The sequence below is a fragment of the Rhinoderma darwinii genome, chromosome 3 (genome assembly GCF_050947455.1).
Source record: "Rhinoderma darwinii isolate aRhiDar2 chromosome 3, aRhiDar2.hap1, whole genome shotgun sequence".
Classification (NCBI taxonomy): Eukaryota; Metazoa; Chordata; class Amphibia; order Anura; family Rhinodermatidae; genus Rhinoderma; species Rhinoderma darwinii.
In genome coordinates, this window is record NC_134689.1 from 186728802 (window position 1) to 186745173 (window position 16372).

The 16372-nt window shown below is 39.6% G+C and overlaps 1 protein-coding gene across 1 annotated transcript in view; it reads left to right on the forward strand.

Moving 5' to 3' along the window:
- CPED1 (cadherin like and PC-esterase domain containing 1) overlaps positions 1 to 16372 on the forward strand; it is a 328476-nt gene that overhangs the window by 309551 nt on the left and 2553 nt on the right. The window contains exons 20-21 of the mRNA XM_075857143.1: positions 1493 to 1580; positions 11995 to 12141. Coding sequence (XP_075713258.1) covers positions 1493 to 1580; positions 11995 to 12141 — 235 coding nt within the window. The remainder of the gene's footprint in view (positions 1 to 1492; positions 1581 to 11994; positions 12142 to 16372) is intronic.

Sequence of the window (16372 nt, forward strand, 5' to 3'; positions counted from 1 at the left end):
TGTAAAAAACGCCCCGTGGGTTACGGAATCCCGTTTTTCCCATTGAAATCAGTGGGTAGGTATTGGAGGTTTTCAGCCCCCAGATTTTTAGCGGGCGTTTACTTGATTATGCGGTGCAGAGTTTTATTCCACAGCATGTTAATTGTATTTGCGTAAACGCTGCTTTTTTGCTGTGCGTTTTCCCCATTTAATTCAGTTGTTGCGTTTATTGCAGCAGAATCACAGAGAAAAAAACGCAACTAAAAAAAAAACATCTTCCACTTACCCAGAAGTCTGTGTTTCTTCATCCAGGCCGGCCTCCTGGGATGACGTTTCATCTCATGTGACCACTGAAACCAATCACAGGCTTTAGCGGGTGTCACATGGGATGAAAGGATGAAACGTCATCCCAGGTGGCCGGCCTGGATAACATCAGAGGGATGGTCTCCTGGGATGACGTTTCATTCCATGCGACTGCCGCTGCAGCGAATCGGCATTCCAGGAGGCCGGCCTGCTAAGTGCTGCAGTTTTCTGCAGCGGACATTCCGGGCGAAAAACTGCACCACAGTTTGCTGAGTTTTTTACCCAGAATTTGCGTATCCGCCTGCAGCCCGGTACCAAATGATTCACGGCCTGGTATTGCTCCATGGCCCAGTGATTGGGGACCACTGATCTAAAGTACTTATTTTTCATTATTTTGTGTCAATGGTCTTATTTTATTCAATAAGTAAATGATTTCACAGGAATGTGAAATTAGGGTTGGGGTAGGCTAAGTTAGAATTGATAACCCATCAGAATGTTAGAATGGTAGAATCCCCACAGAGTACTTCATCTCAAGCAACTGCTCCTGATCTTACTGAAGTTTGACATGGTTTAGTCAAAATAAGTACAACTGTTGGCATAAGACAACATGAAACAATAGGCATGACATCCATTGAACCTGTTTATTCCATGATACACAATGTAGATTTATCAATACTGTCTGAAGAATAAAGTGGGGTGCCATGCAAAAACTTATTAATTTGAACTGGCACATGCTCTACACGGGGGGGGGGGGGGCATTCACATAAGCGTCTTCTGAGTCTGTATGTTTTTATATGATAAATTGAACACTGCTCTCTACTGTGATTCTAGAAATTACGTCACACCGTCCCAAAAGAAAGAAATTCAAAAGTGTCCAGGTGTCCTAAAAATGGTGATTCTCCTGGTGTTAGATTCCCTTTAAGTATGAGCACTTATACAAAAAAGTCTTTAGGTCAATGTCTCGTTTAATAAATGTGTTGAGACGCATTGGCAAATCAGAGGAGTTCTATTGCATAGGTTATTTGGTAAAATATCTCAGCAACACAATGCTATATAGGCACCATTCAGTGCCACATGGAATATCTACGGCTCTGTAGCATATAGCTCTAGGGACTCAGTACCTTCATACAGGCACTGCGCACATGGTGCATGAGGTCGATCTGTGTATTCCTGTCATGATAAATTTAAAAAGTGTCTTATATTTTTCTAGGAAAAACCTGTTGGATATATTGGTAATTATAAAATCTATAGGGATCGGTTTCCATCTTCCAGTGCATGGAATACGTTCACTGTCACCTGTAAGTATCAAATACAAAGCATGGCATGTATTTAACTAGTTTTTCTTTTTATTTGTTCCATTATACAAAAAGTAAAAACATACAATACATTTAGAAAGCATTCAGACTGTTTTATGTTTTACATATTTATTTAGTTGCATTACATACAGCCTTATTATTATTTTTTTCTCATTAATCTACACACAATACCCCATGATGGCAACACAAAATCAGTTTTGTAGAAATGTCATCAAATGTAATAAAAATAAAAAAACTGATATATCACATTCACGTAAGTACTTAGACTCTTTGCTATGACATTCAAAGTTGAGTTCCGGTGCATTCTGTCTCCATTGATCATTTTTGAGATGTTTCCATAACTTAATTGGACATGATTTGGAAAGACGTTCACCGGTTTATACACAGTCCCACAAATGATGTGCATGTCAAAGTAAAAACAAAGCTACGAGGTTAAAGGAATTGCTTCTAGACCTCCAAGACAGGATTGTGTCGAGACAGATATGGTGAAGGGTACCAAAAAAATTGCTACAGCATGGCCTTCATCATTCTTAAATGGAAGAAGTTTGTAAACCACCGGGACTGTTATTAAAAACATCACTTACTTTAAATCAGCTCATTTTCAAACATATTCTGAAAGTATACCTCCTCTATAAATACTTTAGCCTCTGAAGTTCTGAAATGTCGGCGTTCACTATATCACAAGGATGTCTCCTCCCTGGATCCCTGAGACAGGAAGTTGTAGGAAGAATAAAAACTTGTTTGGACTTCTAATTGGTTTGTGTTTCTAAATATAAATGAATTAAAATTAAAAAACTTCAAAACTTCAGGATTTAAAAAAATCCTGCCATAGAATAAGTTATATAAAACCAGAATCTACTGATAAGTACACATGGCAATAGGCAGAAATGTCTTGAAATTCCAATTCCTCATCCAAAATGGAGGGGAGATTCAATTCACGGTCAAAAAGAAGTGAAAGCCTATAATTGAGCAAAAGTATACAGAAACTCATACATCAAAACTTTGGCCTGTGTTTTTGAGTTACATTAGACATTACAAGGGTTCTGAATGTAAATGTCTGTCTGGTTTGAATACAAGATGTGGGTTTCATAAAAAGGGAGCAGAAGAATTTATAGCAATATTAATGAAAGTAGATATCCAGTGTAAGCCTTTAAAATCAAATGAAAGTACTTACATAATACTGACTAATGCTTAAAATAAAATAGCCGCAGAAGAATAATTCCAAAGTGACATGTTTCCTGACTAACCCGACAATGGAGAAAACTCGACACATCTGGACGTAAAAAAGAGTATGTTCCATGCCTGTTCCTAATTCCCATACAGTACACAGTCTCCTGGATTGGTTCCGGTTTCTGTCACAGATCATCTTATCAGATGCAATGTCAGCTGATGTAATTCATTTATATGGTTACAGCACAACATTACAGAATACGCTTTACTGGTACAACTTATAGCGTAAACATACAATGAAACTGGCGTACTAGAATCAGCCTTTTAAAGTGAGCTCTGGTGTTGGTTATACACTATATATAAGTTTCTGTACCCACACTGAGAATTTTCTGCGATGTAACTGATCTTGACAATTTAAATTATTAAAGGCTATGGAAACCGTCGCATTTTTTTTTTATTGCATTGTATGTATTTTGTTAAATAAAACATATTTACAAATGGTTTGATTAAACATTTTGGACTGTTTGTCTTTTGCAGCTTGTGTGTCTTAAAATACGATACAAGCTGCTGGATGCCGCTCAGTGCTTTTTCTGACACTTTCTGCTGAATCGTTCTCCAGTCCCTCTATGTGCACCGAACGGCATCAAGCAGCATGTATTGTATTGCAAGATATACAAGCTGCAGAAGACAAATGGTCCCAAATGTTTAATGAAAACCAATCGCAAATAGGTTTTATCTTTTTTTTTAAATACATACAATGGAAAAATCATTTTTGCAAATGCCTCCATAGCTTTTAGCTTATATCATTATATGAATTACTATTACATAGTTCAAGTTGTAAAGTGTTTTACTATATTAATGATTGGATTTACCTATAGGCACAGTAGGCACTATATGACTTAAGGTAAGACCTACTCGAGACTTGTGTACCCTGTAGAGGGTCAATGTTGTAGGTGCACATACACAATTTGTGCCTACGGACTCCTAACTCATAAATCATGTACTGACGGTATTAGATATACATCATATTTCTCTGGTTCTGTTCATAGCTGTCAAACTTGCACTTTCTTAAATGCTCCATAAAAGATTCAATCAAACACAGAATTGCTTTGGTGAACATTGTTAATGTACAAAATGCATTTTTTGCTGGATTGTCCCGCAAAAGGGTCACAAAGTGGGTGGAGCTTATGCAAATATACATAAAAGTGGGAGTTACTGGAGGGTTTGTGGGTGTGCCTGGTTAAGTTAGGGGTGGGACTGAAAGTGTCCCAAAAATGGGGATGCAAATGTTGATATGTAGGGTTTTATGCCGGTTATGACAATTTTTCTAACTGAAGAAGTAATTGTTCTCCTTGAGCCTATACTACATATCTGTTTCCCTTGATGCTTTTGACAGAGCTTACTTTAAGATTGTCTTCAAACAACTAATTCTTCTGGATCAGGGATTTATTAATACAATGTGTAACTCCTCTAAATTCAGTTTCTATTTGATCATTCACAATCTCCGGTTGGCCTATTAATAATTTACACTAAAATGATGTATTTAATATTTTATTATTAAGCCAGAAGGGTAGAAATTAGCCTCTTAATATGACCCCACTAAAATACATAATGCCTTAATCAGACCACCAACGTTTTACCCAAACATCTCCATTGTTAAAGTTTTGCTGCATATCCTTTTTCTGCATAATACAAGTCATGAGGCAGACTACATCCATGTGGTATATATCAAAATGATTTTCATTTGTTGTATATTTCAATCTAAAATATAAGTCTGTGTTACAAGTCAGTAGTAATCTAAACCACATGTTCAACTTTTGTGCGCTGTATCCAAATGCTAGACAGGCTATCTAGCATTTGTATAATAATGTCAATTCAAATACAAATGAAATAGTTAACATCTGACAATACAGCCATCAAATTAAAAAAAAAAAAGATTGCAGAATGTTGCACGGCCTATATTTTATAACATTGCAACATAAATCTGCCCATATGTATAACACTGGCTGAGATCCATGTATACAGAACAGTGGTCACATAACGCATCCAAGGTGACTAGCAGACACATTCCCGACGCTGTCTGCTCAGTATGACCAAACAACCACACAGTAAACACACCAAGAATGTCTCCATTGAGGAAAATTACATCATTTTAAGTACTACATGCTGCTCCTTTATGTGATACCAAGTTAAACAGAAAGAACATGGCATTGAACAAGCACTATGTTATCTTTTCAGTTAGTTACTATATACTTTGGGTAGGGGTAGCCTATGCATAACTATAATACAATCTATATTCAGGAAAGATATCATCAACAAGGCTCCATGGCTCTATGCTAAATACATATAAAATGTGTTATGTCTATACTTTGCTTTGATGCTTTCTGACCTTAACATCGTGGGTGAGAATAAGACAACAGAAGTAAAGGCCCTTTTACACTGGCCAGTTATCGGGCAAACGTGCGTTCACAGAACGCTCGTTCCAGATAATTGCCCTGTGTAAACAGGGCAACGATCAGCCGATGAACGAGCAAATGCTCATTCATCCACTGATTGTATCGTTTTAAATGCCAAAAAACTTTATCATTGTCGGCAGCACATCTCCCTGTGTAAACACAGGGTGCGCTGCCGACATGATAGAAATGTATGGGGACGAGCGATCGGAGAAACAAGCGCTGGTCCCCATATATTACTGATAATAGCTCTTGAGAAAGGAGCAAATGAGCGCCGATCAACGAGCTGTCCTTGTTATCGGCGGCCATTTACACGGCCCACGTCGGGCTGTGTAATGTCACCCTAGGTCTAGTTGATATCAATAATTATTAGGTTTCTGCATCATATTTTTTTAACTTGTTATAAGCCATATGTTAAGTTATTTAAATTTCAGAACATTTGTAATATGAGCATTGGCATTTTTCAGGGTAAATTCCAGTTAAGAAATACATTATATAATAATAATAATAATAATAATAATAATAATAATAATATAATAACTTTATAAAACACTAATAAATATTTATTTATGTATTGCTGAGAAGAAATATGTTCCTGTAATTTTACTGTCCATTTGATAGGTGTTTGGAGACGGCTGGTAGACATGTGCCCCAGGTGCTAGGCGTCAGGGGGTTTCAAAAAGCCATTCTGCCATGCATAGGATACTTTGATACAGAGCTAGGGTAGGAAAATTAATATTTGCCCCAAATGAAGCAAAAGCCTTGTTATGCCTCTGGTGCCACTTGCCCTTATGTAAAATCTTATCCTTTTCATGTAATGGTGAGCTTGAGCTAGATTTCACCATCAGTGAATATTTTACACGAGGGGCTATCAGACCAATCTGTAAATTTTGGTGGCAATTTATTAACAACATTACGCCAGTTTTTTGATGTTATAAAGTTGCAAGTTATGGCACATGTCCTTAATTTTAACTTTTTGCCATTTTCCGCCAGCCCCAACACTTTTTAAAAAAGTGGACATGGCTTAGCAGAAGGGGTGGCCCAACAAACAAATGTAATATAATTTATGCCAGAAACTGGTAGTGAACTATAATGGAAATCTACACAAGCTCATAGCTGACATGGATTTCACTTTCTGGCGCACGGACAGCAAAAAATGTGACAAATTTATTAAGAGGCATGCGAGTCTTACGAAATTGGTTGTATCTTTCTTCTGCGGGCTTCAGACTTAGACTGCAGTATGAAACGACAGTCTTAATAAATCTGCATAGAATACCTATAATATCCTTTGTAAATTCAATGTATCAATATATAAAGACAATATATCCAAGTGGATCATATACCAAAATAACTTTATTGTACATAATATAAAGCCGCTGACAGAAGACAATTAGAAAACACCTACTAAAAACACTAACGGACTATGGCAAGTGCAGGACCCGGCGTCTGTAAAATATATAATTCATTTACTTATCCATCAATATAAGGTGGGAAGAATATGTAAAGAAAAAGCTCTTACAAGAAATAATAGCAGAATTGGAAGTTGATAAATAAAAAAAAATCACCAACATTATATCACCCATTTGAGCAAGTCTATATCTAATCACACCAATGTATCCAGATAACCTACCACACGTCATAATGGACTCCATTAATGGACACCACACTGTCCAGCACCCCAACAGGCGTTTCGTACCTGCTTTGTCAGGGGAACGGAGTTTAAATAAAGTAAATAATTTTACATGCAAACTTAAAATATATACCGCTGTATGTCCTATGGGGCACATGCACCCAGAGGCAGTACTCGTGCCACATCCCATTCAGCTTCTAGAAAGCATGACTGCGTGGGTCACGCAGCCTACGCTCTCACTATGTGACATCAGACACAATGAGAGCGACACGCTGCAACAAATCTGCCCCTTGGTGCCTACCAGTCTCATTTTAAAAGCTCCGGGCATCTCATTTTATTATTTCCCACACTCCCCTGATCTCTATATTTGAGTAAAGTGGCATCATAGACAGAGGCTGAAATTGAAATTACAGATAATTGTCTCACATGGACAGGATGGACACAACCTTGTTGAATGGTCATACACATGAAATGCACTATTAACTGATCATGATCATCATTATGTGTGTATTACTAAAATAATTGGCTGCTAACCAGCCAACAGATTGAGGACTTGCTTATTCTATTATATTGATCAGATGCACTGATCATGAGCTATCGTATAGGAAAATACGTGTGAGAAATGCACGTAAATTATATTTACAAGTGTGAACAATTTTCCATATTGAACGTCAGTGCAGAAATCTCGCAGTGTTTGCCTCTTTAAAACCAGCATCATAATGGAGAGAAATATTCCAAGGTCAGCTGGATTTGGATTGACCCATATATAGCCAGCTTAACTCCAATACCAATATAAATCCTAAAAAGCCTGTCAAAGCACTGCATAAATAGACATATCTATTAATAGGGCCATTTGCTAAAAGCATCTTTTATAAAATATATTTTAATATGAAATCTGAGGTACACTGTAATGTGGCGCTTCACCTTTGACCTATATTAAAGAATATATCACAACATTTCTTAACAGTAGTTGCTGAATATACTGTTAGTATTTGATGTGCTACCTTCAGATAATAACATGCAGAATTGTGAGGAAATTTACACTCTGTAAATCCATTTAAAAAAATGAAAGAAAAAAGGCCACAAAGCGCGGCACGTATAAGAGTTTTATTGCCTTGTTGGTAAACAACTCTAGTTTTTGAGTTGTGCAACTTCAGGCACAACTCTGTAGATGGTATGTAGTAAGTTTTTGCGGTGGCTGCTGCTTTCTCCGCATAATCTGGTGGATCTAGTGGGGAAATTCAATTAGAAGCATAGAAATTTATCCGCACTTATAGTAGCGCTGCCAGCAAATGAAAATTTGTGTAAAGCACAGTGTTAGTAGAATTCGTATATATTTTTATACTTCTAATTGGAGGCATTAATGGTAGCATATTTTCTGGTGATGAATATGCAAGGCAACCACAAAATTCCCAGCATCCCTTAATGGCCTTTTTGAAATGCATGCAAACCTTAAAGAAGCACTCCAGGATTATTTTTTTTTAGCCATAAATGCTGCAGCATAGGGCAATAGTGAAGGAAAACCTATCCTCACATGATTAGTTTATCTATGTATCAGATGCGTCAAACCTGGAAAGTGTCTCTGCGTGCTCACACAGGCCTACGCTGACAGCTGAAGCCTACAACTCAGTTGGAGCTAGGGGGCTTCTTCCAATTACAGACCTCACTTGACAAAATGCTTAGTGACCACCAATACACATTTTTAAGGTGGTCATTAATGAGCCTCATTCTACAGCAACGTATTTTTAAAGCGCTATAGAATGCCAGCTGTACAAAAGATTGTCAGCTGTGGGTTGGGTGTTCGGCCATCAGAGACAACCAGGAATTCTCAGGAGAAGGTAGAAATGGAATTCTATTGTTTCTGCTTTAACAATCGCTAAATAAGCTGCTGCTCCTGCCTCCATTGATCCCATCTATCATGCTTTTGCTAGGATACTGGTTACTTGACCATGCTGCTGGATCTAACTAGACTTTCCCTAGAGCCAGCACAGCCCTGATTGTGAACCACCTGTCAATCATATACAGGGCCCTGTTCCCAATTCAGTGGCCCTTGCAAAGGCGTTATATATCTAAATATCTGTCAGGCAATGGCAGAGTAAGGCCGAATTCAGACGAACATAAATCTCGTCCGTGTGACAGCCATCTTTTAACATGTATTTCAATGGGGCTGTTCACAAGGCCATTGTTTTGACGGACTGTGTGAAGGGCCGGTGAAAAAAATAGAAAATTTCCTATTTTTGGCAGATTTCATGGATCCATAAATAGACTAAGGGCATGACCACACATGGCGGAATTCCTCCGCAACTGTCCGCATCGATGCCGCACAGAATCTGCGTTGCAGATTCTGCAGCGGATCTGCACAAAATGTGCAGTACATTGATGCGGACTAGCTGCTGCAGACTGCGGGAAAAGTGCTTCCCTTCTCCCTATCAGTGCAGGATAGAGAGAAGGGACAGCACTTTCCCTAGTGAAAGGAAACGATTTTCATACTTACCGGCCGTTGTCTTGGTGACGCGTCCCTCTTTCGGCATCCAGCCCGACCTCCCTGGATGACGCGCCAGTCCATGTGACCGCTGCAGCCTGTGCTTTGCCTGTGATTGGCTGCAGCCGTCACTTACACTGAAACGTCATCCTGGGAGGCCGGACTGGAGACAGTCGCAGGGAGTTCTCGGTAAGTATGAACTTATATGTTTTTTTACAGATACATGTATATTGAGATCGGTAGTCACTGTCCCGGGTGCAGAAACAGTTACTGCCGATCGCGTAACTCTTTCAGCACCCTGGACAGTGACTATTTACAGACGTCTCCTAGCAACGCTCCCGTCATTACGGGAGCCCCATTGACTTCCTCAGTCTGGCTGTAGACCTAGAAATACATAGGTCCAGCCAGAATGAAGAAATGTCATGGTAGTAAAAACAATACGCTCCGCAGCACACATAAGATCTGCGGACTTCATTGCGGAATTTTGACTCTCCATTGAAGTCAATGGAGAAATTCCGCCATGAGTCCGCAACCAGTCCGCCACTGCTCCGCAACAGACAGAGCATGCTGCGGACACCAAATTCCGCTCCGCAGCCTATGCTCCGCAGCGGAATTGTACGCATCGTGTAAACGAACACTGCTAAATTAAAGTGAAAGTCAATGGAGAAACGGCTCCGCTGCGGATTAACGCTGCGGAGTGTCCGCAGCGGAATTTAAGTGAAATTCCGCTATGTGTGAACCCGCCCTTAAAGAGGCTCTGTCACCAGATTTTGCAACCCCTATCTGCTATTGCAGCAGATAGGCGCTGCAATGTAGATTACAGTAACGTTTTTATTTAAAAAAAACTAGCATTTTTGGCCAAGTTATGACCATTTTTGTATTTATGCAAATGAGGCTTGCAAAAGTACAAGAGGGCGTGTTTAAAAGTAAAAGTCCAAGTGGGCGTTTATTATGTGCGTACATCGGGGCGTTTTTACTACTTTTACTAGCTGGGCGTTCTGACGAGAAGTATCATCCACTTCTCTTCAGAACGCCCAGCTTCTGGCAGATCACGCTGTGACGTCACTTCCCCAGGTCCTGCATCGTGTCAGACGAGCGAGGACACATATCAGCACCAGAGGCTACAGTTGATTCTGCAGCAGCATCGGCGCTTGCAGGTAAGTCGATGTAGCTACTTACCTGCAAACGCTGATGCTGCTGCAGAATCAACTGTAGCCTCTGGTGCCGATGTGTCCTCGCTCGTCTGACACGATGCAGGACCTGGGGAAGTGACGTCACAGCGTGGTCTGCCAGAAGCTGGGCGTTCTGAAGAGAAGTGGATGATACTTCTTGTCAGAACGCCCAGCTAGTAAAAGTAGTAAAAACGTCCCGATGTACGCACATAATACACGCCCACTTAGACTTTTACTTTTAAACATGCCCACTTGGACTTTTGCAAGCCTCATTTGCATAAATACAAAAATGGTCATAACTTGGCCAAAAATGCTCGTTTTTTAAAAATAAAAACGTTACTGTAATCTACATTGCAGCGCCGATCTGCTGCAATAGCAGATAGGGGTTGCAAAATCTGGTGACAGAGCCTCTTTAAGTCAAGTGAAAACAGGTCCCCCACCGGTGGGACTCCGACTTGAAATTGGCATTTTTCACGTCCGAGTTTGCACTTGTTCGTCTGAATCTGGCCTTATATGTAGCTTCTGTTTTTAGTTTTTCTTTTTATGTAATTAAAAAAAGTTTAACTTGAAAAAAGTGATATTTTAACTTTTTTCACGCATTATTATTAATAATAATAATAATAATGAAAATAATAATAATATTTCCACAAAAATAAAAGATACTAATATTTGGGAAAAATGGTGTAACAAAAGAAATCCCTATTTGTCATGAAAAAAAAAACACAGAAATCACTTTACTAACCTAAAAATCATGGCAGTTTGAACAGTATATTAAAAAAAAAAAACACAAAAATTGTTCAGGTCATTAAGGCCCAAAATAGACAGAGTATTAAGGGGTTAAGAGGGCATATTCAATATTAATAATTTTAATAATCATTCCATTGTACAGTATATTCTTTAAATTGATTACAATGTCTCTGTATTTTCTTTATTGCATATACCCAAGATATCTCTTGAATTGTAAATATTTTATATCATTAGCAATAATCGGTTTTCTGTAACACCTTCTATTTAAAGAATTACTATAAGGCTGGCTGGGTTCACACGACCTATTTTCAGACGTAAACGAGGCGTATTATGCCTCGTTTTACGTCTGAAATAGGGCTACAATACGTCGGCAAACATCTGCCCATTCATTTGAATGGGTTTGCCGACGTACTGTGCAGACAACCTGTCATTTACGCGTCGTCATTTGACAGCTGTAAAACGACGACGCGTAAAAATACAGCCTCGTCAAAAGAAGTGCAGGACACTTCTTTCAGACGTAATTTGAGCCGTTCTTCATTGAACTTAATGAAGCACAGCTCAAAATTTACGGCTGTCAGAGAAGCCTCGCAAAATGCAAGGAGGAGCATTTACGTCTGAAACGAGGCAGCTGTTTTCTCCTGAAAACAGTCTGTCTTTTCAGACGTAAAAGCCTGCTACCGTGTGCACATACCCTAACAGTAAAAGACAGCAAGTCTTATTATTTTGCACTTTTTGTACACAGGTCCAAGTAAGAAAGTTATCTCATGAAAATAATCTCATATTGAAGACAGCTAAGCTATACGGCTATGAAGTCGTCGATACATTTAGTATTACTATGGGACGTTATAAGGAATTCCTGCAAGGAAAATGTGGATGTCACTTTCATGAGGTATTTAACATCTTCATATACCCTTACAATGATGTGTTTTATTGTGGTTAAATCATCCAAAGGAAAATTACACTTTTTTTGATAGTAGAATGTAATGATATGACAATCAGACATGTCATAAGGGTCACATCAGAGTGGTATATCGGATGAGTTAATGGTACTTGCAAGTTTCCATAATTTCCATTAATTTTAGTTTTAAATGAATCAACCAGGCATGACCATTTCTGCATTCCAGAGATCAGTGGAGGACCCAGCTACAAGACCCCTACCAAAAAAAAACGCATCGGAATCAGCACCAAAAAACGTCCCAAACCGCCTCCCATTGATTTCAAATGGAGGCGGAGGCGATTTTTTTGTCCCGAGCACCTTACCTGAAGGAATTTTGTGGCAGATTTTTTCTGCCTGCAAAATACTCCGTGTAAACTAGGCCTTAAACATTTTCTGGCAGTTCTTTTTAAAATGTTAGTAGATATTATTGATGGGGTCCCATGAGCCAGCAACCCATCTGATTCCTAGGATGAATTCAAAAAAGGTTTTTGAATCTTCGAGTGTGTTGATAGCTTTCCCTTTGAAATTAATGTGATTGTAATGTGGTGCCCCTTAAAGGGGTTTTCCCACTTTAGACATTTATGGTATATCCATACTTCTGGGACTTCCTCCTGTTCCCCTAGTCCATGTTCGGCATGCTTGGTCCTCTCCATTGAAGGGTATGGGAGTCACTGAAACAACAGTGCACCTGATGGTATGCCAACAATGTCTTAAGTGGAAAACCTCTAAAGTATAGTGAATGGTGGGCTCCTAGATCAAGGACCCAGTCAGATGACATTTTTTGCTTTGTCTCTATGACCGTCACGTTAAAGAAGATTACATAGTGGTTGGACATGTCAGTGTGCAGGTCAGTTGCAGAGTATGAATCAGTGCAAACACAAATGTCTCCAGAAGATACCCACTAAAGCACACAGATTTAGGAAGTCTAAGCCACTGAACATATTTGTAGTGTGCACCCTTTAGTAGGGTCACATGCACACCACACAGATAATACATCAATACCAGCTGTTTTAACCTAATTGTCCTATTGCTGAAGTTGCAGGAATGTGTGTAATGTCAATCTATACGTGACTTTAAAAAATAAAGACGATCTCAGTGGCTTTGTGAAAGTTTCTTTGTGTAAACGCTGTGGACAAAAACAAAGAAAAAGCTAGCGCTGTGATGTGCTTACATGTAACTGCTCTATGCTAAAAAATCAGTTCCTAAAGAATGACAGAACTGAAAGATGATGCGCCAGTACAGAGAAAGATTTGTTAGTACTTCAAAAAAGAAAAAAGAAAACTTTTTCAAACTATATAACAAATCACAATAGATCACAAGTACCATCCCTTTCAGATAGTCTGGGAGTGTGTATAAAAAATGGGAGACTTTGTAGAATATTCTTAGGGCAAGAATGTCTCTCGAATGTCCCGAAGTTTGTTTGGCTGGATTCTTCTGCTGAATGCAATGACACAGATCCCTGCTGATAGACACTGGGGGAAGAGTCACTTCCTGTCAGCTTGACATTCCCTTCCTGGCACTGTTTATGGGGGCACTATCTGGCTGGGATTGTTAATGGGGAAATCTTTGGCAAGCATTGTATATGGAGGTACCCTGGCGGGTACTATCAATGGATGTTCTCACTGGCTGGCAGTGTTAATAGGGGCACTCATTACCTCATCAAGGCAACCTATTTTTACAATGAAGCTGATCGATGTGGAAACAGATTCTGAAGTTGTGGCTGGCTCTATATTTTCCAAGGGGCCCTACTAATCAGCCGCTTGTTCCCCTCTCCCCATTGAGAACACATGCACAGTCAGCCAAACCGAGCGTGCATATGTATGAAGGGGGGGCGGCTGGAATAGCTGTTGGCCGAGGGCTTCGATCACCTTTAAGAAAAGATGTTCCGATGAGTTGTTGCTATTGCTATGTTGCTATAAGAGTATATTTTTTATATACATACACATATGTAGTTGGTCAGTAAAGTCTTCAGATTCAATTTCTACAAAAAAAAAATATAAAATAACAAAATTGAAGTAGTCTGACATCTCAAATAATAACTTTTAATAACGTTAAAAAAACGGCTTTCACTTTATGTGTCTTAATTTACACTTTACCTCCTTCCCTTTTCTATGGGCTGTGTGAACCTATGTAGTGCTTTCCCTTTTCACAATCATGGCAACATTGGCAAACAATTGGGAGAAAAGAGACATTCTGTTCTGTCTTGGCATGGAGGATATGATGGTATGAACCAATACCAGCTGGATCCTCATTTTGATTTGTGATATGATTTCCCTTGTACTCTATGTACTGATAGTTACTTCTCTTTTGTTTGAACCTGGAGACTAGGTTGTATTCCTGGCACACAATTGAAATCTTAGTGTTCCTAAGGGCATGACCACACATGGCGGAATTCCTCCGCAACTGTCCGCATCAATGCCGCACAGAATCTGCGTTGCAGATTCTGCAGCGGATCTGCACAAAATGTGCAGAAAATTGATGCGGACTGGCCGCTGCGGACTGCAGGAAAAGTGCTTCTCTTCTCCCTATTCAGTGCAGGATAGAGAGAAGGGACAGCACTTTCCCTAGTGAAAGTCAAAGAATTTCATACTTACCGCCCGTTGTCTTGGTGACGCGTCCCTCTTTCGGCATCCGGCCCGACCTCCCTGGATGACGCTCCAGTCCATGTGACCGCTGCAGCCTGTGCTTGGCCTGTGATTGGCTGCAGCCGTCACTTACACTGAAACGTCATCCTGGGAGGCCGGACTGGAGACAGACGCAGGGAGTTCTCGGTAAGTATGAACTTATATTTTTTTTTACAGATACATGTATATTGAGATCGGTAGTCACTGTCCCGGGTGCAGAAACAGTTACTGCTGATCGCGTAACTCTTTCAGCACCCTGGACAGTGACTATTTACAGACGTCTCCTAGCAACGCTCCCGTCATTACGGGAGCCCCATTGACTTCCTCAGTCTGGCTGTAGACCTAGAAATACATAGGTCCAGCCAGAATGAAGAAATGTCATGGTAGTAAAAACAATACGCTCCGCAGCACACATAAGATCTGCGGACTTCATTGCGGAATTTTGACTCTCCATTGAAGTCAATGGAGAAATTCCGCCATGAGTCCGCAACCAGTCCGCCACTGCTCCGCAACAGACAGAGCATGCTGCGGACACCAAATTCCGCTCCGCAGCCTATGCTCCGCAGCGGAATTGTACGCATCGTGTAAACGAACACTGCTAAATTAAAGTGAAAGTCAATGGAGAAACGGCTCCGCTGCGGATTAACGCTGCGGAGTGTCCGCAGCGGAATTTAAGTGAAATTCCGCTATGTGTGAACCCGCCCTAACAGGTTAGACTTGTATTGGTGTGTGTCATTGATTGTAACTGACTTTTACATTATGATGGGTGTATGTGGGACAAAGAAGACTTTAGACAAAACACAATGGGAAGACCTGATCCATTCCTTGGTCTGCCACACATACGGTGCTGTGAAAAAGTACAACCAGTTATTACATTTAGGGGGGTAATTACTTTTTCACATTGGTGATATAGGTTTTGAATACATTTTGATCCTCAATAAATGGAATGATCATTAAAAATCTGCATTTGCTGTTTACTCCTATTGTCTTTATCTTATATAAAAATTAGTTGGATGATCTGAAACATTTAAATGTGACAAATTAGCAAAAAAAACAGAATTTGGGTGAGAGGAAAATACTTTTCACAGCATTGTAGTTAGGCTAATACAACTAAAAACAAGTGTTCTCTCAAATAATCTATAGTAACATATCAACATATCAACCACATATCACAGATTGAATCTATTCCATTGATTTTTATTAGACATGTTCAAATGATTTCTCTATCGTTCGTATAATTGCTGCAGTCATAACAATCATGTATTGATTGACCTACGACAAAAAATATGTCAGGAAATATGGCGGTTTGTTTGTATGTTGCTTTTTCTTGTAATTTGTATGACCTTCTGTACGCCAGTAGGCAATTATGGGGCATGCTGGGTGCTGTAGTTTTACAACAGCTGGAGAGCCACAGGTTGAAGGCCATTGGTATAGACAATAAGCAGCCATGTCTTCCCTTATAAATGAGATATTTAAAAAATAAATATAATTCTACCTGACACTCACAACCCACTTCTTTCCTTGGCAGTATGTTTTTGTAGAAGGCAAATACAAATAGG